Source organism: Triturus cristatus, chromosome 3_1, assembly GCF_964204655.1.
Source record: "Triturus cristatus chromosome 3_1, aTriCri1.1, whole genome shotgun sequence".
Lineage (NCBI taxonomy): Eukaryota > Metazoa > Chordata > Amphibia > Caudata > Salamandridae > Triturus > Triturus cristatus.
In genome coordinates, this window is record NC_140583.1 from 15653791 (window position 1) to 15680497 (window position 26707).

The following is a 26707-nucleotide window of genomic DNA, read 5'->3' on the forward strand; positions in this document are numbered from 1 at the left end:
TCAGATTCCAGCTCAGAACTTGACTGGGAGCTCAGGAGGCCTCATAGCTCCCACCACGTAAAGTCAGATTCCAGCTCAGAACTTGACTGGGAGCTCAGGAGGCCTCATAGCTCCCACCACGTAAAGTCAGATTCCAACTCAGAACTTGACTGGGAGCTCAGGAGGCCTCATAGCTCCCACCACGTAAAGTCAGATTCCAGCTCAGAACTTGACTAGGAGCTCAGGAGGCCTCATAGCTCCTACCAGGTAAAGTCAGATTCCAGCTCAGAACTTGACTGGCAGCTCAGGAGGACTCATAGCTCCCACCACGTAAAGTCAGATTCCAGCTCAGAACTTGACTGGCAGCTCAGGAGGCCTCATAGCTCCCACCACGTAAAGTCAGATTCCAGCTCAGAACTTGACTGGCAGCTCAGGAGGCCTCATAGCACCCACCACGTAAAGTCAGATTCCAGCTCAGAACTTGACTGGCAGCTCAGGAGGACTCATAGCTCCCGCCACGTAAAGTCAGATTCCAGGTCAAAACTTGACTGGCAGCTCAGGAGGCCTCATAGCACCCACCACGTAAAGTCAGATTCCAGCTCAGAAATTGGAAGCATCCGGTTGATGTATCTTAACTGGAAGAATGTGTCTGGCCGCACTGACCAAGCTCGCAAAAATAGTTTGGCCAAGAGCCCAGCGGTTATCGTAGCCCTGGCTGCCTAGATAAAGCGCATGAAAAATATTCAAAGAGCAAAAGGCGCCCACCTTCTTTACTTGAATCAAGAGTGTCCAAAAACTCTTGCTAAGACCCTTCGGCCAGAGGCTTAGGAAAAGCACCAGAGAGCCCAGACACCTTCATTATCCTGATTTCCTCATCAGAGAGGACGCGACGAGCTCTTTTGCATTAAATTAGTTCTACTTCCTATGCTGGCTGGACGTCTACCTGTGGCACTGATAAAGGGGCAAAGTCTGACTATTACTGAAGCTGCAAAGAGCACTTCAGTACAGTGGGGAGCCAAGCGCCCCAGAGCCATTGACCTCTGGGGAGAACCAGCGGATCCTGAACAAAGGGACCCAGCAAAGGAGTGACAGTGGCACTGGGCTGAGGAGTCTGGGGTACACCTGCAGCATAGTGGTACTGATCCCTTCAAACGACGCCCCCTGCACAGGAAGCAGTAGTCAAAATGAAGCCTCTTGAGGACAGATTGGGGATTCACTGAAGACCAGGAACCCAGACGTCACAAACCCTTACGCTCCTCCTACTCTTGGCGCAGGTCCGACACTGAACCTGAGGAGGAAGTCTTGGAGTCTGACCACTTTCATTTCTTCCCCTTTTGCAGGGTGAAGATTATTCATCTTCTCCAGGCACTGTCATGGCCTCACAGGAATAGCGGCAGAGAGGAGCCTTTTCTATGTAAGAAGAGCAAGTACAAGTTTGGCTCGCCTTCTCTGATATACTTGGGGAGCATGAGATGCGATTTAAGAACAAATTCCTATAGTGATGGTCAGGAACATAACTGCTGGATGTAGTTCTGCAAAGAACAAACCACATTTTAGGTTTAATAACCCAACTATAGAGGCAACAACCTGTTTCACACATGGCAGCACAAAAAGGAAATACAGGTGTAGGTTCAGATCCAACGCTGTTGTGCGGTGATTGAATGAATACACTGGCAGAGTTGGTCCCTTTATGGAACTCTGGCCATAACTTCAAGGGGACACAGAGTGGATCTGGTCTGGAAGATGCTCTGGTACCACCTGGAGATACCCCCTCAGCTGACAAATCTGCCTGAAAAGTATCCATTAGGAATAGTAATGTCGCGTTGTAGGACAGAGAAGGGTCTCAGAAGGTCTCAAAAACAATACAAATCTCGGCCAGACCTGAAGGCGGTGCAGGTCTCAAAAACAATACAAATCTCGGCCGGACCTGAAGGCCATCCAGAAGATTGTCACAGTAGTTACACGACTCGAGCAGAACAGATGCGCTGCAGGACTGTAACAGCGACAGGCCAGCAGGGCTACAAAAAGTACTGTCATGAATGGGTCTAATCAGCAGATCTTGGTATAGCGATAGGAATCGGGTAAGACAGTGAAGGCTCAGACTTCAAATTATCGGCTTTGAAAGAGACCAGACTGAGCAGGACAATGTCACAATAATGTAGCTTTGACAGGACCCAGGATAGATTGAGCAAATCTTGAAGACAGCATCAAGGCTGGAGAAAGACAGACGTTGATCAGGGAAGGTATAGTAATGTGGCTGAAGCAGGACAGAGAAGAGGGTTTCAGGGGTCTCCCCCACAGGAGGGTGGACTTGGCAGGACAGAGAAGAGACAACAGTCTGGACCTGGCCGCACGGAGAAGAGGCCTCCACGGGTGTCCCACACAGGAGTATGGACCTGGCCCGACAGAGAACAGGCCTCCACGGGTGTCTCACACAGGAGTATGGACCTGGCAGGACAGAGAAGAGGCCTTCACGAGTGTCCCACACAGGAACGTGGACCTAGCAGGACAGAGAAGACACCTCCACGGGTGTCCCACAGAGGAGAATGGACCTGGCAGGACAGAGAAGATGCCTCCAGGGTCACTCCCACAGGAGTATGGACCTGGCAGGACAGAGAAGATGCCTCCAGGGTCTCTCCCACAGGAGCATGGACCTAGCAGGACAGAGAATAGACACAGCAAGTCTTAGATAGAATAATGTGACCTCAGCCAGCCAGAAAGAAGGTCCTCATGGGTCACTTCTGCAATAGTGTGGACCTGGCAGGACACAGAGGGCTCTCTAGGCCTCCCGTGCAGGGGTTGGGCCATGGCGGGGCATAGAACAGACACAGCACCTATGAGACACAGTGCTCGATGGTCCTCAGGGGTCATCTCTGCTGTAGTGGGGGCCTGGCAGGACTGAGGCATGAGCTCAGCAGGTCTCAGATACCATAATATTGTTTCGGCAAGACACAGACAAGACAAAACAGGCTGCATTTACAATAATAAGATCCCAGCAGTGCAGGCCAGAACGATGGAAAGAACAGTCAGGAAAGGGTAATCTCAGCAGGTCACACAGTGATTCAGACCAAGACGAGCAGGCATCACTAGATCATAGATACAGGATGCAGATGTGGTTCAACTCAGGGAAAATTCAAAAGTATAAGGCCTGGGAAACACACAGAAGATTCAGCAGATCTTTAAGGGAATACTGACCTGGCAAAGCTGGGAGGGGCTCAGCAGGTCTCCATGAAGCTGTGATAGTGGAGTGAGAGGGGTCAGCAGGTCTTCATACTGATCTGATAGTGGAAAGATGGTGGACAGCAGGTATACAGAAAGTGCAGCCAGGGCAGAGAGGAGGCTCGGCATCTCTTCAGACAGCTCTGACAGTGGAGAAAGCAGGGTCGGCAGGCATACATACAGTACTACTAGAGCAGAGAGGAGGCTCGGCAGCTCTCCGTACAGCTCTGATAGTGGAGACAGCAGGGTCGGCAGGCGTACATACAGTACTACTAGAGCAGAGAGGAGGCTCGGCAGCTCTCCGTACAGCTCTGATAGTGGAGAAAGCAGGGTCGGCAGGCGTACATACAGTACTACTAGAGCAGAGAGGAGGCTCGGCAGCTCTCAGTACAGCTCTGATAGTGGAGACAGCAGGGTCGGCAGGCGTACATACAGTACTACTAGAGCAGAGAGGAGGCTCGGCAGCTCTCCGTACAGCTCTGATAGTGGAGAAAGCAGGGTCGGCAGGCGTACATACAGTACTACTAGAGCAGAGAGGAGGCTCGGCAGCTCTCAGTACAGCTCTGATAGTGGAGAAAGCAGGGTCGGCAGGCGTACATACAGTACTACTAGAGCAGAGAGGAGGCTCGGCAGCTCTCCGTACAGCTCTGATAGTGGAGAAAGCAGGGTCGGGAGGTGTATGTACAGTACTACTAGAGCAGAGAGGAGGCTCGGCAGCTCTCCGTACAGCTCTGACAGTGGAGAAAGCAGGGTCGGCAGGCGTACATACAGAACTACTAGAGCAGAGAGGAGGCTCGGCAGCTCTCCGTACAGCTCCGATAGTGGAGAAAGCAGGGTCGGGAGGTGTATGTACAGTACTGCTAGGGCAGGGAGGAGGCTCAGCAGCTCTTCGTACTCAGGACGATACAAATGCTAGCCATTTCTAAATGTAGAGCACATTCATGGAGTCAATGGGCAACAATATAAGGATACAGTTAACGCCCAGTAAATCAACGGACAACCACAGTATGATACGGTCAACTCGCAGTGCGCAGCAAGTGAATGCCACAGATGCACAAGCATACACAACTATGCAGCAGGGCTCAGCCAACACTCAGGAAGTGCAATGTTCACCCACACCATAGGGCAGCCAATGCTTATGCTGCAGACAGTGTGCTTCTGCAACGTGGAGTGGCAAATGCAATTTTGCTATATACAAGTAGGGAGGGATTCTCCAGGATCATAGGAAACACAGGATACTTGCACACTGGTATCCACCCACGGTCTGTGACAACAGACCCTTTATGTATGTTATTACACAGAGAATTGTCGCTCTTCATTCACCCATAGCAGCATGCACTGCATACACTAGGTCACTGCGTACAAGCACAGTCTGGCATACCTATGGGTATACTCTGCAACTAATGTGCCATCATACCTTAAAAAAACACACACACACACACACACACACACAAGCTATTGCTGTTTAATTGTAATACTTTCCTGTACAGCGGGAAAAGTACCAAAGTGAATATGGTGCCTTAAAGTACTCTCTGACCAGTACGTGCGTGGGTGAGTACAAGATGCGCGCACACACAAGATATGCAGACCAGAGAGCAGAAGGGGTTCCACAATTGACGCAGTGGCTCACTCGTGGGACCTACGGAGGAGGGTGCAGAGGAGACTTGCACATGTTCATTAATGTTCCATCAGATCTTGTAGTCACCTCAACACCTGCTAGCAAGTGGGGAAAACTGCAGAGAAACATATGGAAAATGAGATATGAAGAGATGAAAAGGAAACAACTGGGCAGCAATGCATAAAAGGGAAGAATGTGTGGAGAAAGAACCACAAAAAGAAAAAATGAGAGGAAAAAGAATGAAGAAAAGGACAGAGACGTGTGGTTGCATGAGGAGGGGAGATAAAGTGACAGAGCATCATATCACAAACATAACACAGAATGACCACTTCAAGATGATGAACGGATTCTGGAAACAGACAGACAGTCTGGTCCAAAGGCTTCAGATTCATAAAGCAAAGGGTTCTCAGCTGGAGGCAACGGATCCAGCAGGCAGTGAGAGGACTGATCAGGGCCTGGTGGGAAACCAGAGGAAAACCATCTGGTCTCCTGAAAGAACGCCACTTAGTACTGCTGAAAACTGCAAAAACACAAGTATGAGGCCCTTTCTCCATGCAAGGCAGTGGCTTGAAGTCTGAAAGCACAGTGAGAGGACTGGAGAGATCTCTGAGCCCCTCCCCGCGGAAGGGATGCCCAACATGGATCAGCTGGAGACTGGTCGCGAGGGTTTGCTTTTAATTTCAGCTTCTTTCCCACGAATTGCAGCCACGTACGAGAAAAGACATAACACAGAATAGCAGATCTCATGAGCCTAGAATAGGAGAAAGAGAAAAAAAGATTAAAGGTAGAGAACAAATGAAAGGGCAGCATTGAGAAATTGCAAATGGTAAAATTACAGACCTAAAAAGGGCTTGAGGGCAGAAGACAGAAGGAAGATATGGGGTTGCCAGTGTGTAGTTAAAGAGAAATAGAACAAACACCAGTGCAAAAAGGGTGAAAGGATGATGAAGGCGCAGACAAGGAAAGAAGAGAGTAAAGCATCTTGAAGGAGTAACATATCATATGATAAACATGGCTTTCAATAGTTTTTCTTCTCATCATGGACTCAAGAAAACCTTTATTTTGCAGTAATAAACACTAGGTGGTGCTACTGTTACGCAGTGGAAGGCACAATGCCAGATTAAGCAGTGTTCCTCGATGCAGGGAGCCAACCGTGCCCTCGATATCACTCTTTTTATCTTTTCACACAAAACTACTTAAGAACCTTACTCAAGGGCTCTTCCCTATGGAGATGTAAAGGTTAGACGAGACCTACTGGGATAGCATGGTGTTAGAATTGGAACATACAATATCAATGCATGCCACAAAATATGTGCGTATAATAACGAACTTGCATCATTGTTGTTGAATTCATCCGATATGATCTCTCCATCAACCCCGATCAGAAGTATGTGGTCAGGCAGTCCCTGTGACCTAGGCCTGAAGAAACTGATGGTCATATCACAGGTTGGGGGGGGGGGGGGAACACGTAAACCCTTAGACAAGCATGTGAACAGGAAAACCCAGATCGATCCCACAGATAGGCAGCGACACCACATTGGTCTTGGAAGATTGGCTACAATAAAATAAGTTTGGCTGCAGGGAGGCGCGTTTCCAAAACACCATAAAGTCAGATGCCACACTAACACTCACTCACTCACTCACGGTAGTCTTCAATAGTGAAAAACGAAAATGGCTGTAATTCACTATCAGGACATGCCACACACACCAGGGCATGTCCTACCTTCTACTTACAATGCACCTTGCCTTTGGGCCTACCATATGGGGTGACTAATATGAAGTTAAGGGAAGGTTTAGGGACTGGCAAGTGGGAGCACTTGCCCAGTCAACATGGCAGTACCAGACTGCACGCAGTCTCTGCAATGGCAGACCTTAGACACGTTTTACAGGCTGCTCCTGTGGGTGGCACAACCAGTGTTGCAAGCCCACCAGCAGCATTTGGTTTACAAGCCCTGGGCACACTTAGTGCACTATACTAGGGTCTGACAAGTAAACCAAATCAGTCAATCATGGAATCAGTAATCAATACATCAATTTACCATAGGGAGCACTCGCACTGTGGCACTGAACATGAAGTGGCACTGAACATGAAGTGGCACAGTGCCCAAAGCATCTGTAACCAGCAAAAACACATGAGGCAACAGCAAAAAATGTAAAGGAGACCCACGCCAAGGTGCCAGGTCTAACAGTAAGCAACAGGGCTTTGTGGGCCTGCTGACACCTGGGTCCAATGGACTGCTTTCCATCAGTCCTCTCTTCAGGGAGCTCTGTAGACACCGGAGAGGTGCTACACTTCACTTCTTCCTGCATGGATACTCCTCCTGCGGGGTTAGCAGGGTCCTTCTCCCTTGAAGTTAAGCTTCTGGGGGCATTAGGACAGCTGTGCACACTTCAGGTGATGTCCCTCACCTCCCTCTAAGAGACTGGCTGTCAGGCGGACACCAGCCCTGGTTCCACATCAGTTCCCAGAGTCTCTGCTGCGCACTCCCTTCCTTGCCTGTAGAGGACTCGTGCTCCTCACACCAGTCTGATATGGACTTCTGCCAATGGCAGGATAGGTAGTGCATTGAACTGGGATTTTCTGGAAGGTGACATCCTGCACACACTGCAGAAAATTATTCTTTTAACAAAAATTATTGTTCTAAGAAGAGCACTTGGGTTTCACTTCGGTGGGCACTGATTGGAAAGGTATTCCCAGCTGTGATCCTGTCAATCCTGGAACTTTGATTATCGAATATATTCTGCTAGCGAGAGACATTGTGCCTTGTGAGAGCAACCTTGGCTCCACCGGACAAGGAAGACCACTGTCTGTCCTGAGAAATCGATTGCTTTTACCCAAACGGACACAGTTTGTTGCAGTGTGCCCCCTAGCTTATTGTCCATTTTCCAGTTTTTCGTCCAAGTAAATAGATACCTTTGCTTCTTTTTTGTCTCCCACACTCCATTCCATTATTACCTGTTGGAACATCTTACATGAGCGTCCTGATGAAGGAGTCTCCCCTTATGTGGTAGTCACCGAAATGCGGGTCGGCGCAGACTACAACAGGAGCATCAGGATGCCAGGGCTGTACTAAGAAGCCCATGGCAATTACTATATCTATGGATGGAACAGCGACTGATTAAGACTCTGGCATTACTATGAGCTGATGTATCTGAATACACAAATGTACCTAGTACACACTGAATATTTCATGAGATATCAAGCGGATTGTTAGCGTATGGAGGTATGCTCTTGTGCTACGGTTGTTCTGCAACTTTTTCTGTGTATATAGATGGCGAATATCCAACAGAACACAGTCCAGCGTGTGATAGGTCAGAGTTGTTGGTGTATTGTGAGTGCTATGAAATGCGAGTAGGTATGGATGGGGAGGTGTGTATGCTGTTTCAGTGGCGGACGAAAACGTGGTTTATTTTTACATTATTCATTAAATATTAACTTTGTACTACGGTGTATTTATTGAAAAGATATATAATATATATTCAAAAAACGTCTATGACAATAACAAAGGATATAAGATGTTTCTATAATGAGCCTATGTCGAAAGTATTTTCTTTATGTTCATTAACATGTGACACGGAGGGAAAGGGGGGTGTGTACAATGCATTTTAAAACAGTATGGAGGACTGCGCTCCGTATGTGGACAAGGGCACTTGTTGCCCGAAATGCGCCATCAAAGTGAGGAGTGAGAAGCTATAAAACATCTTGTCAAAGAATGTATTGACAGAATTTGGTATTAAACGATTGTATTTTGATGTATTCATTTATACATATTATTATCTTTCTTCGTGTGGTTTGGTCTTTCTGTGGGAACATTTGTCCCAGATAAGAGTGAGATAATCCGCTTTAACCTATCAGCGGCAGGGTGATTTTCTTTTGTTGATTGTTTCACTGAACGAAAAGGGAGCAGATGTCTGAACCCCGGGTAGTTCTTATATGGCTCTCGTGATGCCATGTCCAGGAAGGTTCCGCTGCAAGGAAGGATTGGAGGGCCACCTACTGGCACAGACAATCCATTCCGAATTGTTCGCATCCAGTCCGCGCATGGAGGGGATTCAAGAGGTGAGGAGTTTACAAGGAAAACTATCCATCCGAAGACTGTTTTAAAAATGTTCAGTCCCGTTGTGTCTCGATTGCCTTGTACGGAGCGGGCCTTTGGGGCCACGCCCCGGCAGGGTCTCTTCAGGTTGAGGAGAATGTATTCTTGAAGAGACTTTTGTGCCTGCCAAGCTCCGTTTCTAATGCTTTAGTACACAATAAACTGGGTATTCACCATCTTGCCGACTTGATTCTCCTTAGGCCACTGATGCTATGGCGTTCCATTTGGATAAAAGAAGAGACCTCATTGTGCAGAGCCATTATTTCTGATTGCCTCTCTTTGGACCATCATTTAAAGATCCCATGGTTAAAGTATATTGTGGATAATTTTCGTGAGATCTTTAACATTAACATCATTGCGGATCGATGTGGGGCTACTGAGCTGTCTAAAATCGAACTTAAGCACGGTTTTTTACAACAGCTTTCCACCAGAAGGCATCAAAATAGTTCTGAACTCTCACTCTGTGTTCTTTATTATGATTTAAATGAATTTGTGGGCTTCCAACCGTATTTGTCACAAGTGACCTGGAAGGCACATCGGTTTGTGTTGTCTAGACTTAGAACCGGAGTAGTCCACAACCTTGTTGCTTTCCCCTCTCAGCATTTACATCCCGCTGGCCCTTGTCCGTGTGACAATACCACCTCCCAAAGCACTGTGCACTTTCTTTTGCTCTGTCAGCTGTACAAATACCTGCGGATTGCTTATTTGAAACCCCTGTTTGCTAAATTTGGAGTCAGGACAATACGAGACTGCATGAGCTTGCTTTTTAACTTACATCACCCTGACGTTTGTTTTTATACGGCTACCTTTCTCCTTAAATCAATTAATGCAAGGAAAAGTATGCTTTTTTAACCTTTTTAAACTGTTGTATCTCCTGCTTTTGACTGTTGTTTTATACTGTTGTCTTTTTAATGCTAAGCTTTTATGGACTTGTTTTTTGCTCCGAATAAAGCCTTATGAAATGAAATGAAATGACTGTTTTACTGCCAGACTCATCCTTTCCTTAGAAAACACAGAGACGGGAGCAGATGCTGAAAGAGCCTGTAACGCATTAACCCTCTTGGCAAACACAATAGCCATCTTCCATGAAAGAGATGTTACTTGACAAGAATATAAGGATCATGACAAGGTAATACATAATCCTTTCAAAAATCATATTCCGGTGAAAAAAGAACAGATGGACTGTACTCTAACCTAATCAAAGTTAAAAGAACAAAAAGCTTTCCAGGGACTTCCTAAACTAAGGTGCTGTCATTTCTTTTCAGGTCCAAAGCAGCTGAGCCAGGTATCAAACACCTCCTGTCCGACCCTTTTGATTGGGGGAAGCCATAAACATAGGTTACAGAGCAGATGCATCTTGGGAGGCAAAATGGGCTGAGCACAGTAGCCAATTCCAAGGTTACCGAGCCACAGACGATTTTATGAGTAACACAGAGGGACTTATACTGGATACATTCTGGGCTTTGTAGACATGATTGATTCTCCGGGGCCCCACAGTGTTCACATTCACAGGTGGACCTGCACTAGGAATGCTGGCATGTCCAGCAATATGTTACAGCTCGTGACTCTGGACATCCCTCATGCTGGGACCACCAGTGAATGCACAAGCTTGGGGACAAAGGAGAGTTCTTTCCTCAGGGGTGCAGCTTTAGTGTGGCTTCTGAGGCTAAAACTACACACACAAAGGGGGTTTTCTTTGGTGGCCTGGGAAAGACCACCTGAGAGTCAGGCCACAGAACTTGTCCCACTGAGCTCTACCACTGTCCAGAAATCTCAAATTCAAAACTGGGCAGAGGTACCCCTCCTTTCAGGATCAGAAAATATCTCAGGATCTAACTTTTGCCCCCCCGCCCCCTGACAAGGATAGCCTTTTTACAGCCTGCACCTTTGGCAAGAACAGCAAATGCTATCATCAAAACGTCGGCTGTCATCCCAGGCGGCAGAGTCTCATCACAAACTGGCATGTTTGCAGGCTCGTAGAGCCTAAAACTTTAGGATTTCTCCCTTCTTCTTAGGAGCAGCTCAACTGAATCTAGTCAAGGCTCCATAACCTGGAGAGACACCTCTTTGGGATCAGGAACTCACTCCAGCAGGGCTCAGGCAGGTCCAGTTGCAGCAAGTCAGCTGGGCATTTGCAGAGAGGCCTCTGGAGCTTGTTGTGTCCCTGTAGTTCAGACAGGTCAGCCAACTGATCCTTGGAATCACTCAGGTTAGACTGGGATGAAGGGAAAAGGCCCATTTTTCCTTCTGAGAGAAGGATGAAGTCCTCAAGCAGTAGGGCAGTTCTCTGGTTACAGCGCAGCCCTGCTGTAATGTCCATAGATGCAGGAGTGTACTGATGAGTGGCTCAAGAGGTCCATATTTATACCTGGTTCTAACCTTTGTGTGGGCTGACACCATGCCCTACCCCTACCTCTGATTCTGGAAAGCTCACCCCTTATCCTGTCAATGCTCCAAGTCGTCTAGGGTGACAAGAGGCTGGTGTCAGGGTCCTTTGTCTGTGCTGGAGGCAATCCCTTTAAAGTGTAAGTGGGGCCCGGCACAGCCTGCCACCAGCCATCCTGGCAGGAATGCCCATTCTGCCCAGACTGAGCCTACTTTGTGTCACTGTCTGGGTATAATACACAAACCCCAACAGCAGGACCATTCACAGTCATTTCCCCCAGGACACTGGCAGAAGGCAGAAGTGCCCAGGAAAAGAAAATGGTAACTTTCTAAAAGTGGCGTTTTCAAACTTGTGACTTAAAATCTGACTTCACCATTAAAGTGGATCTTACATTACAATTTATTTAAGTCCAAACAAAATATTTCTATCTGCTCCCAATCTAAAGCTCACACTTAATAAATGTGATAAGGTAACCCAGTGTTAGGCAATGGAAAGGATAGACCTAGCAGTAGCAAAAAACAAACTAGGAGTTTCTCACTATCAGGACTTCTTAAGCACAATACACCCTGCCCTATGATCTTCTAAGGCCTACCTTAGGGACGCGTTCTATGTATTTAAAAGGAAGGTTTATGCCTGGAAAAAGTATATTTTGGCAGGTCAAAATGGCAGTTTAAAACTTTGCTGCAGGCTTGCAGTGGCATGCCTGAGACATGATTTAAAGGCTACTTTAATGGGATGCACAATGAGCGCTGCAGGCTCATCAGTAGCATTTAATTTACAGGCCCTAGATACATTTGCTAGGGACTTACAAGTAGATTAAATGTCCAAGTAGGTGTAGTCCAATTTTACAATTTTTAGGGATAGAGTACATACACGTTAGCACTGGTTAGCAGTGGTAAGGTGGACAAACCAACGGACAAGTTACTTACATTCGGTAACACCTTATCTGGTAGAGACATGATCTAGCTGTAGATTCCTTACCTGTGAAATTCCAGGTGTCAGGCTGGATCCGTAATATTTTTCTTAGCAGTACCCGTGTGTGCCGGTAGGTGGCTTCGGTCGACTCCGTGTGACATCGTAGGGCTTCGAGTTTGTCGTTGTGATGTCCGCGTTGTCTATATAGGCGCCACCTCAGCGCGCTGACGTCAGTACTTTTCACGACTTTCCATGCCAGGAGCATGGAGTCATGAAGTTGACTGACAGTGGTGTGTTTAACAACTTGGGCACTGAAGGTGAATAACTGATCCACAGTGCGGGAAGGATGGGTGGGTCAGTAAGGAATCTGATCATGTCTCTACCAGATAAGGCGAGACCGAAGGTAAGTATCTTGGCCATCTGATTGAGACATCTAGCCACAGATTCCTTACTTGTGAACAGATTTTCAAGCAATACCTTCCCCGGAGGAGGGACTATGGAAAAGTTTTAAACCAGAAAGTCCTGTAGGACCGAACAGCCAAAGAGGCCCTCCCTACCGACCGGATTGTCCAGGCAATAATACTTGGCAAACATGTGCAGGGATGTCCATGTTCCCACCTGACAGATGTCAAGGACAGGAACACCACGCTGGGGAGCAATGGTAGCTACCTTAGCTCCGGTGGAATGAACTCTGAGGCCTTCGAGAGGCTGTTTCTTTGCCAGAGTGTAACAGATTTTAACACAGAGGTAACCCATCTTGAGATAGTACTCTTGCATATAGCATGTCCCTTCTTTGCTCCAACGTATCCCACAAAGAGTTGGTCGTCCACTCGAGACTCTTTAGTGCGGTCAAGGTAGAATGAAAACATTATTTTTTGGTCCGGACACTGGAGACGTTGGTCTTCGGTAGAAGGATGTGGCGGAGCATAAAAGGTGGGCAAGGTGACAGACTGCCCTAGATGGAAAGGTGTGACAACTTTAGGCAAATAGGAAGCCCTATTGTGGAGCACTACCTTGTCTGGAAAGACAGTCAGGTATGGAGGCTGATGTGAAAGCGCTTGCAGCTTGCTCACACTCCTGGCAGAAGTTATTGCCACTAAAAAGACTGTCTTGATGGTGAGCAGCAGGAGGAGGCAATTGTGCAGCGACTCGAATGATGCACACACAAGATAAGTGAGAACCAATTTAAAGTCCCACTGGGTCATGATGAAAGGTGAAGGGGAAAAATGTGTAAGCCGCTTCAAAAATCTACGCACAATAAGAGACTTGAATAGTGACGGTTGGTCTGGCAACCGTACAAAAGCTGAAAGAGTCAACAGGTAACCCTTTAGAGTGCTCGGAGCAGAGTCCTGCTGCATAAGAGACAGGATGAAAAGAAGAATGTCTGAAAGGGAGGCAGACAAAGGGCCGATTGACCGTTCTGTACAATATTTACAAAATGCTTGCCATCGGGAGGCATATGCCGACTTTGTGGAGGGACGCCTGGCTACCAAAAAACTTTGCAGACTTCGGGAGGAAGGTCAAATGCTGTCAACTGATCCGCTAGGCACCGATGGCTGAGTCTGTCTGCCCTGGCGTTAAGGGAGCCAGACAGAAGTTGAACCACCAGGGAAATGCCCTGCTGTTCCAGCCAAGTCCATAGGCGCAGGGCCTCCTGACATAAGGTTCACGACCCCACCCCGCCCTGTTTGTTGCAGTACAACATGGCGGTGGTGTTGTTCGTGAACACCTGCATCACTCTTCCCCGGACAGAGGGAAGGAATGCTTTGAGTGCAAGACGAATCGCCGGAAGCTCCAGAAGGTTGATCTGGAGCCCGGACTCTACCGGAGACCTGAGGCCTCTGATCTCCGCATCTCCCATGTGGCCGCCCAATCCCAGAGGCGATGCATCGGTCACCACTGTGAACTCTGGTTGGAGAAGGGAGAGGGATCTGCTGTTGAGCCAATCCTGGTTCATTAGCCACCACTGCAATTGGTATGCAGAGCCCTCCGAGATCTGGACGCAATCAGACAGGTTCCCCTGATGTAGTGCCCACTGGAACTTCAGGGCCCACTGCAGAGTCCGCATATGCCATCTGGCATGGTCCACCAGCAGGATGCAGGAGGCCATCAGGCCCAGTAGCCGGATGGTCATCCTGACCGAAGCCTCGGATAGAGGCTGAAAGATCGGAATCATAACCCGTATATCCCTGACTCGCTGTTCGGGAGGATAAACCAGAAACCGTGTTGTGTCCAGAACCGCTCCGATGAAGAGGAGTTTCTGAGAGGGAATCATGTGTGACTTTGGCACATTGATGGAGAACCCCAGCAAATGCAGGCGGTCTGCCATAGTCTGGAGGTGGAAGACGACTGCCTGGGGCGAGCCCGCTTTCAACAGCCAGTCGTCAAGACAGGGGAAGACTGTAACCCTTGATCTGCGCAGATGAGCTGCGACCACCGCCATCACTTTTGCAAACACCCTAGGGGAGCTGGTAAGGTCAAAGGGGAGCACGGTAAACTGAAAATGCTCATGGCCTACCGTGAACAGCAGGTAACGCCGGTGGGCCGTGAAAATAAGTGTCCTGCAAGTCCAATGCTGCCATCAAGTCTCTAGGATCGAGGTCAGACAAGACCTGAGCGAGCGTCAACATCTTGAACTTCTCCTTCCGGAGGAAGCGGATGATGTTCCTGAGATCCAAAATAGGATGCAGGGCCTTGTCCTTCTTGGGTACCAGAAAGTAGTGGGAATAGCAACCACGACCTACTTCTGGGGCAGGAACGTGCTCGATGGCTCCCTTGCCCAAGAGAGTCAAAACTTCCTGGTGGAAAAGTGCCAGGTGATCCTCCGACATGCGGTGGTATTGAGGTGGCATGGCTGGAGGGGTATCCTCGAAGGTGAGGGAGTAGCCCCTTCAGACTATTTGCCAAACCCACCTGTCCGATGTGATTGTGCGCCAGTGGTGGAAGTGATGGCGAATCCTGCCGCCCACTGGCGTTTGATGGGCCTGGAAGGTCGGACTAGGAGGGTTTGGAGGCTGCTACAGAGGGGGGGTTGGTGGACTGGCCCGCCCGCGGGCCCCCTGAACCACGGCGTTGGTTTCCACGTCCCCGTCCGCGGGAAGGTTGGGAAACTTGCAGCGGTCTGTGGCTCTGGGTGGGACGTAGTGGGGCACCCCTTCCGTAGCCATGAAAGGGGCAAAAAGCAGTCTGGGCTGGGCAGCTGGAGAGGCCCAAGGACTTTGACGTAGACCGTGAGTCCTTGAAACGCTCTAGAGCGTTGTCCGCTTTGTCGCCTGAAAGGCGAAGGGCATCAAAGGGCATGTCCATCAAGGTGTTCTGGACATCCCCTGAAAAGCCAGTCGATCTCATCCAGGCATAGCGATGAAGGGCTACAGACGTAGAAATCGTCCTGCCTAGAGAGTCGGCAAAATCCACCCACAATGGATGGTAAACTTAGCCGCATCCCTCCCAGCGGCGACAGCCTGGGAGAGCACTGTCCGGGCCTCCTCCGGACACATAGGCAGCACCTGCACAACCATATCCCACACAGAGTGGGAATAACGGCCCAATAGACATGCAGTGTTTGCCGACCGCAGTCCCAAGCTGGCGGAAGAGAACATTTTCTTCCCAAGATGGTCCAGCTTCCTGGGTTCCCTTTCTAGTGGAGCGGTAGGGAATGCGTTCTTGGAAGTGGACTACCAAGCTCTCCGTGGTGGGATGCTGTGACTGGAATGTGGGGTCGCCCGGAGCCGGGCGGTGGCATCGGGCAATCATCCTATCCACGGGCGCCCCCGTGTTGGGCCTGGACCACGTGCCCAGAAGGACGTCGGGCCCCCTGAACCACGGCGTTGGTTTCCACGTCCCCGTCCGCGGGAAGGTTGGGAAACTTGCAGCGGTCTGTGGCTCTGGGTGGGACGTAGTGGGGCACCCCTTCCGTAGCCATGAAAGGGGCAAAAAGCAGTCTGGGCTGGGCAGCTGGAGAGGCCCAAGGACTTTGACGTAGACCGTGAGTCCTTGAAACGCTCTAGAGCGTTGTCCGCTTTGTCGCCTGAAAGGCGAAGGGCATCAAAGGGCATGTCCATCAAGGTGTTCTGGACATCCCCTGAAAAGCCAGTCGATCTCATCCAGGCATAGCGATGAAGGGCTACAGACGTAGAAATCGTCCTGCCTAGAGAGTCGGCAAAATCCACCCACAATGGATGGTAAACTTAGCCGCATCCCTCTCAGCGGCGACAGCCTGGGAGAGCACTGTCCGGGCCTCCTCCGGACACATAGGCAGCACCTGCACAACCATATCCCACACAGAGTGGGAATAACGGCCCAATAGACATGCAGTGTTTGCCGACCGCAGTCCCAAGCTGGCGGAAGAGAACATTTTCTTCCCAAGATGGTCCAGCTTCCTGGGTTCCCTTTCTAGTGGAGCGGTAGGGAATGCGTTCTTGGAAGTGGACTACCAAGCTCTCCGTGGTGGGATGCTGTGACTGGAATGTGGGGTCGCCCGGAGCCGGGCGGTGGCATCGGGCAATCATCCTATCCACGGGCGCCCCCGTGTTGGGCCTGGACCACGTGCCCAGAAGGACGTCGGTAAGGGCCTCAAACGGCAGCAGGGGCTCCGAAGAGCTCGCTGCCGGCTGAAGCACATCTGTCAGGAGGTTAGTACTGACCACCACCGTAGGAAGCTCGAGGTTGAGGGCCTCTCCTGTCCTACGCAACACCACTGCGTATGACGCCAACTCCTCCATAGCCACGGTAGGAGGAGACAATATGCCAAGGTCAGGGGATGTGTCAAGACCACTGGCATCCCCCAGTTCCTCTCTCCAGCCCTGCTCAGATTCCAGCTGATCAGTTAAAGGGTCACCTGACCCCTCCCAGTCCTCCTCCTCATCCTCAGGTTGCCAATATGGCTGAAAAGGGACCCCAGGAGTGAACAGGGGCCCAAAAACCCCACTCGGCGCCGGATCCGGCATCGGGCGATGCCAGTCAGGCCCCGGGTCCACATCGGGACGTCGGCTGGGGACACAACAGGTTGCGGTGCTGGAGGAAGCAGCGCCGGTGGAGGTGTAATAGGGTCAACCGGCACAGTTCCGGATCCAGGCCTGGATCCAAGGGGGGCCTGCGGCGCCGTGGCCAGAGCCGATGGCGGAGAAAGCCTAGGCCCCCCCAACCTGGGCCGCGGGGCCTGAAGGCGTGCCAGCAGGTTTGGGCCGCTCTAAGATGACATGCATCACCTCGTAAAACTTACGAAGTTGGGTGGGAGTCGCTCCGGGTCCCTGGAAGGGAGGGAAGCCCGGAGTCGACACTTCGGGCTCCGCGCGTGAAGCCGTGGGAGGGGCACCGTCCGCATCCCTCATCGCGTCAGCCGACCGACGGGGAGAAGTCAAAGAGCGACAATGCTTCTTCGACCTCTTTTTGTGCTTCCACACACCCGACCCCGAGTGCGAAGACTTCGATGACTTGGACGAGTGGTGATGGGACCACAACCGGTCCCTCGACCTCATTCGCGACCGGGACCACGAACGGCATGCAGCCGACTGCTGGCTCTCAAGCAGCTTTCGGGACCGCTCCCAAAAAGCCTTCGGAGCAATCGACCGACAGTCGGAGCACGACTTGGGGTCATGGTCGCGCTCCAGGCAAAAGAGGCACACGGGGTGCGGATCCTTAACCGACATCAGTCGGGGAAAGGAACAGCATGCTTTAAAACCGGGCATCCCTCGTGCACCAGGAGTCGTAGACTCAAAAAAGACGTCGACAAAAGTCGCTCAGAAAAGTTAGTAAAAATGTGACTGGAGGTACCGCTCTCTCCGGATCTGCGCTGGCTGGCGTGGAAAAAGAAAGAACTGACGTCAGTGCGCGAGATCGGCGTCTAAGTACCTGCCGCAGGGTCTTCCCGGCGACCATGACACCAACTACAGATGTGGAGCCGACCAACGCCACCTTCCGACGCGCAGAGGTACTGCTGACGAAAAAACTTTCCCGATCCAGTCTGACGCCTGTGGGTAATTCTAAGGTAAGGAATCTATAACTAACGTGTTTCTTTCAGATAGCGGACACACAATAACAACTATCTGAACCCATGGCATATAGTGGTAGAGGGATGGAAAGCCCAAAACAACCGGTTTGGATGCAAGTCCTGGCCGCAGGCCAGACCCGAAGCATTTCTCCAGCTGCACATAGCCGAACTCTGTGTGCTGCAGGGGTTGGCTGTCAGCAGGGGGTTGAGAGTCAGGTTGGCCTGGTACCTCTCTGACTGAGTCACAATGTAGAAGGCCTTGTGCAGCAGGGGTTGGCTGCCACCAGAGAGTTGGGTACAGGACTTGGATACATGGTGCACAGTGGGAAGGGGGTGGGGGTTGGGGCGGCGGGTTGGTAGAAGGCCGCGTATAAGGTATATGCCCTGCGTTCCACTCCCTCAGACTTCGCAGGCAGTACTGGTTGGCAAAAAGTGCAAAACTGAGAAATCAACAGAATTTGTTTTTGTATTCTGGCTCCAATATGGAACACCACTGTACTTCACAAATAATAGTATGGGAGACACACAATGCACACCATAATAACCTCCACCATGTACACAACACCCATTTAAAAAAGGCATTGGAAAGAGGGAATGAAGTGAGAGTTATACATGCTGGGCATAGTGAGTGGTGGTCTGTGTAGAGACAGAACCACAATGCTCTTTTTTACAGGGAATATATATATTGTCTCATGTGATCAAGGCAGAGTTTGGCCGAAACGCGTCATGGCAGCAATGATGGCTCACTGAAAATAAATACCTGAATTGCACCAAGATTGGGTTCTTCGTCCGTTTTTTCCATCCAAAGGAAAAGTGTAAGCGGAGTGTGGCGATATATATATATACCCGTAGACAGACGTGTAAAGTGTTCTAGACTCCTGCATGTGGGTGGAATTCAGGGCAGATCAGTACTTAAAACCACTAGTAAGGCTCCCCTGGAGGAGAACTTGACTTTTGTAACTTCCTACAAGCTAGAACCTGGTATGGAATCCTTACGTTCATGGAGGGCATGTGTGTGGGCAGGCATTAAATACTGAATCCTCAAGGTTTGCAATGCACTGTCAAAGGCTGATTACCTCCTCTGCTTTTGACGGATTCTACCTGTAATGGTAATAGGGCTTTGTAGCTGTTATGGTCTTGGTCTTTTTTTAATTTTTTATTGGCAGTTCAAAAGTTATACAGTTCTAAATATACATCAAGTATGGGCACATATATGACGGATGATACAGTTCTAGTTATACATCGACCATCACTCAATGAAAGCACCATTCTCTGTTCTTGCTGAGCATACATATAGCCTATGTAAGGGACTAGCATATTATTTAACAACAATGTGAGTATACATTTAACAATCAAATGTAATCGAAAGGCAAATCAGTTGTCTATTTCCTCCACTTTGTGATCTGGTGTATCTGGTCCGGACCCGCAACCAGTTCACAAATGGACCCCAAATATCTTTTGGCCTAGAGGCGATGGGCGTTAATTCCCAGAAAACAGCGAGCTGCTCTCGGCAGAATGTTACATCTAGAATCCAATCCTGTAGCAAGGGAGGACGCGACCTGCCCCATGCCATGGCAATTCTACATTTTGCTAATAGTAACAATATGGCTAACAGCCTACGCACCCCAACTGGGGCATCCTTTACATAACCGAGTAACCCCGTTATTGTCATGGGCTCAATGTGTATCATGAGTATATCACTTATATCTCTCTCCAATATGCCGCCACCAGGTCAGATGCAAGAAAGTTGCCTGGTCCATGTGACACTTCCAGCACTCTGCATTAGGCCGAAGACCCATACGGAACAATTGTATAGGTGTTCTATAATATTGGTTAAGAAATTTTAAGTGGATTAGCCTAAGTTTATAGTTTGGAGAAAGTTGTTCCAGCTGCGCACAGCAAAGCTTCCATTCTTCTTCCGTTATGTGCGGGTGTAGCTCCGTATTCCATTGCTCCCTTTGTTTCGGAGTTATCACAGGGTGGTGTGTTTGCATAGAAGAGTAGAGTCTAGTGATAAGTTTCTGCGCTGATGGAGTAGTGAGGATATTCTCTAATGTCTGCAGAGTGGGTGGAGGGTCTGGAAATGTATTGTGCATCTGGTGGCAAGTTGCACGTATACGATGATAAAGCAATTGTTAGACCTGGCACCTTGGCGTGAGTCTCCCTTCCACATTTTGTCGCTGTGCCTCATGTGTTATTATGGTGTTGGCCGCTCAGCGCACTGTGCCACTGCCAACCAGTGCCACAGTGCAAGTGCTCCCTATGTAAAATGTATATATTGGTTGGATTCCATGATTGGCTTATTTGGTTTACTATCAGACCCCAGTAAAGTGCACCAGGAGTGCCAGGGCGTGTAAATACAAATGGCTCGCAGCACTGGTTGTGCCACCCTCAGAAGCGGCCTGGTAAAATGTGTCTAGGTTTCCCATTGCAGAACCTGCGTGCAGTCTGGTACTGACATGCTGACTGGCAAGTGCACACACTTGCCAGTCCCTAAACCTTCCCTTAACTTCATGTTAGTCACCCATATGGTAGGCCCAAGGGCAGGGTGCATTGTAGCATAAGGTAGGACAAGCCCTGATGTGTGTGGCATGTCCTAATAGTGAATTACCGCCATTTTCATTTTTCACTATTGTAAGGCTACCCTGTTCTCATAGGCCAGAATGGGCTGTTAAGATTGTTACATCCTAAGATCCTAACAGACCCAGGGAACATGGCAGAAAATCGAGTTTAGTATGCCTAAACTCAGAATAATAAGGTACATCTTTTAGTAAGGTTTATTTTAATATTCTGTGTTTGCAAATGCCACTTTTAGAAAGTTGGCCTTTGCTTGCCTAACCATTTCAGCCCGCCTCTGCGTGATGTGTATCGGCTGTCTGGCTTGTGTGAGTGACAGCGTGGGGAAGCCCAGATGGGCAGGGCTAGGTAGCCTGGTGGTGAATAGGAAGATTGACAGATAGATGGGTGGGAGGAGTACACCTGGACTCTGAATAGGGCTGTGCTCTGCCACCGCAATGCTGGCTCCGCCCCCTGTGGAGCGCCTGATGGCTCTGCCCTGCACCCTGAAAGAAGAAGTCTGCATCGCATCAACAAAGTGCTCCAGAACTGGACTGAACTAGGCAAGGGCCCCCCTGGCCTGAGAGAACAAAGGATTTTTGGTATAAATGTAGGAGCCCTACTCCTAAGAAACTAGATCCTGTCCTGCCAAGAAGAAACCTCTGTCCGACCTGAAGGAACTGGAAAAGCTGCATGGAGGAGTACTGTCCCTGACCTGGGGGATTGGCCTGCAGTGGTTGCCTTGCTGCTGAAGAAGAGGAAGAAAAGACTCAAGAAACTTTTATTTGACTTGTGCTGAAGATCTCCAAGAGCTTGTGAGTGAGCTTGCCCCCTGAACGAAGTCCCAGGACCAGTGGACTTCACCGCCGTGAGATCGCCTTGGAAAACGGACCGTTTTCCCCGCAACTCGAATTGCTGCGTACGTCTCGCTGATCGCAGCGTACCCCCTGAAAGCTGGTATACCGCTGTCCGGCCCGAACAACGTGACTAAGGCCCCTCTACGAGCCGTAGCTCGCACCGTAACGGAAGGACTGCGAACCTTACTTGCTACTATCCCCTACGAACCGTACTGCCGGCGTACGCTCCTTTCCGCTGCTTTGGAAAGGCTGCGGTGCGTACAGTAGGTGCGTACGTCTCCCCTGTGCGGAGCGTACTTTTCGCTTGTATCCAGCGCTTCGAATTAAGATTGCCAATCTCATGGTACGGCACGAACGCCGCGACGAACTTTGAACGCACCGTACCTACGCACCGTCCCCTGAAGCCCTGCACGCCCAAGGTCTAACGTACCGTAGTATGCATCGCACCAGGAGGACAACGCACCGTACATCGCGCTTGATGTCAGCACAGCATCCGTGACGAACTCCCAAGTAAAGGTACTGTGCCTGTTCGCACGGTAGGGTGCACGCTTCATCCCGAAGCACCTACAGTGCGTGTGAGACCTGTTCCCAAGCAGTTTTTACCGCGTACGAAGCATACGGACAGGAACGAAGCGCACAGAACTTTAAAACTATGCTAAAACCAAGAACTCTTTGTCTAATAAGTATTGTGGACCGTTTAAACGTTATCTGGTCTTGTGCTAAGCCTAAACTACATATATAAAGTGTTATTTTCCTATATCCCAGTATGGAGTCCATTTGTGGGGTTGTCACTGACTTACTGTGTGTGTGTTCACAAATGCTTAACCTAAACGCTCTGAGATAGGCCTTGTCTGCTCGCGCCAAGCTACCTAGAGGGTGAGCAGGGGTTATTGTCGGAGTGTACCCCCCTACCCTGACTAGAGGAACGGTTCAGTGCTTGACACAAGTACCTACCTGTGTCAACCAGAGAACCTGGATTCTAACATTGGTGGTCAGCGGTGAGGATTACGAATTTGCATTTGTGATACATACAAGGTGATTGGTGAACGCCACATAGTGAAGGCAGACCAATAGCGCAACCACTTACTTTTAATTCGCATTTTTTGGGAAATCGCCAGTTGTTAAAGGAATCATGCCTGGTTCAAGTGTTGTGGAAAGGGCAGCATCCCTCATCTCTGAAACTGAAGACGTGGAATGGGAAGAAGAGAGATTAGAGAGCTACACCAAGGCCCAGCTGAAGGGCTTCTGCAGAAAATTCTAAGTCCCCACTGTTGGATGTAAGCTCAAAGTAGATCTTTGCAAGGCGCTGAGGGCCTGGATGGAGTCACGAAAAGACTCTGATGAGATGGAGGAAATTGAGCAGGCAGAGCGCATCGCTAGCTTGGGCAGAGGCCTATCGCCAGAGGAATTGGCCAACACGAAGGAAACCAGAGCTCATGAGATAGAGATGGCGAAACAAAATGGACAACTGGCAATGGAAAGAAAAAGGCTAGAAATGGAAGAGAGGAGAAGCCAAATGGAGCATGAGATGAAATTGAGGGAGCTGGAGTTGAAAGCCCAGGGCTTGGGAAGCACTCCCTCTGGTGGCAGCAGACCCCCAGTGCAGGTAGAGTCCAGAGTGAACATACCCAAAGATGTAGTGAAGGAATATTTTAAAAATGATGACATAGGGCAGTGGTTCAAAGCCTATGAAGTAGCCATGTCCTCCCACCGGGTCCCTGAGAAGGATTGGGGAGCGGGGTTGTGGGGGCGGTTCTTGAGTGAAGGGCGGGACACACTGCTAGATTTGCCCTCAGATGTGTATAACTCTTACCCCCACATGAAGGATGCTTTAATGGCTAGGTATGGGTTAACTCCTGAAATGTATAGGCAGAGGTTCAGGGGTTGCACTAAGATTCCCAATAGTACGTATGTGGAGTATGTGACTTTTTTTTTGCAGAGCACTGGATGGTTGGGTAAAGGGTAGCAAGGTTGATAATTTTCAAGGGCTTCTTGATTTAATGGCATGGGAGCACTTGTCCAGTAATTGTTTTCCTGAGCTACGCCAGCACCTGATTGATAGTAGGCTGACTAACCCTAGGAAGCTTGCTGAGGAGGCGGACCGCTGGGTCAGTACCAGGGTCCACAAGGGTCACGTGGGAGAGTCCGCCAAGGGTGGGCAGGGTCCCCAGCAGAAGAGCGGGGGGGTCAAGGGTAAACAGAGGGAGTTCCAGAAGAGGCCCCAAAGTAATCCCCAAGGGAACCAAGGGAAGGGTTCTCAACCTCCCCCACCCCAGAAACCGACCGGGGCCCGACAGGTACCCCTGTTCAAAGAGGGCCCCCAAACTGTTACAGATGTGGTGAGCTGGGTCATTTTGCCAATGATCCCAAGTGTCGCCAGTTTGGAAAACCAGCACCCACTGGTGCCAACCCCCGGCAGACGGCTAGTGTAGCCCTGGGTGGAGAAATGGGTGTCCAAGGTGGGTGGGGTTCAGTAGAAATGTCCCTGGTCTCATTAGGAGACCGTGAAGTGGTCCTCAAAACCCAGCTGCCTGAGAACACTAAGAAATACAGGCAGTGGGTGACCATAAATGGCCATAGGGTTGAAGCTCTGAGAGATACAGGAGCCAGTGTGACGGCTGTCAAGCCCCACCTGGTGTCTCAGGAGCAGGTTGTCCCAGGAGCATTCTATCCGGTTGTTGCCGCTGACTACACGGAGAGTCACTGCCCGGTGGCTCTGGTTCCCTTTGAGGGGGGGGGGGGGGTCTCTGGTACTCTTCAGGTAGCTGTGAGGCCCGCCATGCCTGTAGACTGTCTGTTAGGGAACGATCTGGAGAGCTCACCTTGGGCTAAGGTGGAGCGGAGTGCTCACCTGGAGATGTTGGGTATGCCTGATTGAGCGTGTGTCACCACACGGTCCATGGCAGCCAGTAGGGGTGCTCAAGAGGACCTGGAGCCTGAGAGGGAGGCCCAGAAACCGGCCTTAGGGAGAAGAGGCAGGGGGCGTGGGAAACCGGCCCCCGAAGTTCCCACGGTCCAGGAGGAAGCAGACCTGGAGGGGGATGCCCTGGAGCCTACAGGGGAACAGATAGCTGAACTGGGGGACCTGCCTGAGCTGACCCATTGGCAGCAAGAAGGAGGACCCTCCAGGGAAGAATTCTGCAGGGAGCAGAAAGAATGCACTTCTCTCGTGGGTATGCGGCAGCAGGCTGCCGACCAGGCCAACGGTGATCAGTCTGGAACACATTTCATTTACTGGGAGAACGACCTCCTGTATTCTGAGCCTAAGGTTGCTGAGCCTGGGTTAGCCCATGTGCTGGTGGTACCCCAGCACTTCAGAGCCTTCCTTCTGGGGCTGGCTCACGATGTGCCATTGGCAGGACATTTGGGGCAGGACAAGACCTTTGAAAGGCTTGTCACCCACTTCTTTTGGCCCCAAATGCGCAGGAGTTCAGACACTCACTGCAGGACCTGCCAGACTTGCCAGGCAAGTGGAAAGAGTGGGAGGAAGCAGAAGGCTCCTCTCCAACCATTCCCTGTGGTCAGTACCCCCTTTGAGCGAGTGGGAATTGACATTGTGGGGCCACTGGACCCCAGGACAGCCATGGGCAACAGGTTTATCCTGGTCCTGGTGGACCATGCCACCCGGTACCCGGAAGCCATCCCTCTGAGGACAGTGATGGCCCCCGTGGTGGGACGTGTACGGATGGGAATTTTCTCCCAAGTGGGATTCCCTCTAGAGGTTGTGTCTGACCGTGGTACCAATTTCATATCCAAATATATGAAATCCTTTTGGCAAGAGTGCGGTGTAACCTACAAATTCACCACACCTTAACACCCCCAAGGAAACGGGTTGGTTGAGAGATTCAACCGTACCCTCAAGGGCATGATAATGGGTCTGGAAGAACCCATGAGGCGTAAGTGGGACGTCCTCTTGCCATGCCTTCTCTTTGCGTACCATGAGGTGCCACAGAAGTCTCTAGGGTTCAGCCCCTTTGAGCTTCTGTACGGCCACCCAGTGAGAGGACCTCTAAGTCTGGTCAAAGAAGGCTGAGAGCAATCTCCCAGGAAACCTCCCCAGAATGTATATAGCTAAATGCTGACCTTCAGGAACCAGACTAGGCGTTTCAGGGAACTTGCTGAGGTAAACTTGGAAGCCAGCCAGGAGGAGATGAAGCGGTGGTACGACCAGGATGCCACTCTGGTAGAGCTTCAGCCTGGACAGAAGGTATGGGTCTTGGCCCCCGTGGAGCCTTGTGCGCTCCAGGATAAGTGGACCGGTCCCTTTGAGGTGGTGGAGCGCAAGAGTCCTGTTTATTTGGTGGACTTGCGGTCTCCAAGTAACCCCTTAAGGGTCCTTCATGTCAACCGCCTCAAGCCCCACTTGGAGAGGTCCCAAGTGGGCATGCTCTTGGCAACAGATGCTGGGATGGAAGAGGAGACCGAGCCTCTTCCTGACCTCCTGTCAGCCGAGGAGCAAGATGGGTCAATGGATGGTGTCATCCTCTCTTCCACCCTGACCCCTGAGCAACAGAATGATTGTCGCCAATTGTTGGGGCAATTTTCGGATCTGTTTTCCCTGGTTCCGGGAGTCACTGATTGGTGCGTCCATGATGTGGACACTGGGGATAGTACACCTGTGAGTCACAAGGTGACTGACAGGGTGAGGGCGTTCATCAAGGAGGAGGTCTCCAAGATGTTTGCACTCGGGGTAATTGAGTCCTCCAGCAGTCCTTGGGCCAGCCCAGTGGTCTTGGTCCCAAAGGCTGCAGCGCCGGGAGCCACACCCGAACTCCGGTTCTGTGTGGACTACAGAGGACTCAATTCGGTCACCAGGACTGACGCACACCCCATCCCCAGATGAGCTCATAGATCGGCTAAGGGCTGTCAACTACCTCAGCACGTTTGATTTAACGTCTGGGTACTGGCAGATCGCCTTGACCGATGGGGCCAAAGAGAGGTCAGCATTTTCCACCCCTGATGGGCACTACCAGTTCCGGGTTATGCCCTTTGGGATGAAGAATGCCCCTGCCACCTTCCAGAGGTTGGTCAACTAGGTGTTGGTTGGACTGGATTCGTTCAGTGCAGCCTACCTGGATGACATCGCAGTGT

The 26707-nt window shown here is 50.3% G+C and overlaps 1 protein-coding gene across 23 annotated transcripts in view; it reads right to left on the reverse strand.

Annotated features, from left to right (window-relative positions):
- Positions 1–4028: 4028 nt before the first annotated feature.
- MADD (MAP kinase activating death domain) overlaps positions 4029–26707 on the reverse strand; it is a 987832-nt gene continuing 965153 nt past the window's right edge. For 12 of the 23 annotated variants that reach the window (XM_085646564.1, XM_085646561.1, XM_085646573.1 and 9 more), the window contains one exon: positions 4644–5567. In XM_085646564.1, coding sequence (XP_085502690.1) covers positions 5460–5567 — 108 coding nt within the window. In that variant the 3' untranslated portion in view covers positions 4644–5459. Of the gene's footprint in view, positions 5568–26707 lie in introns of all 23 variants that reach the window. The other 11 variants (XM_085646574.1, XM_085646569.1, XM_085646572.1 and 8 more) reach the window with 3 other exon arrangements.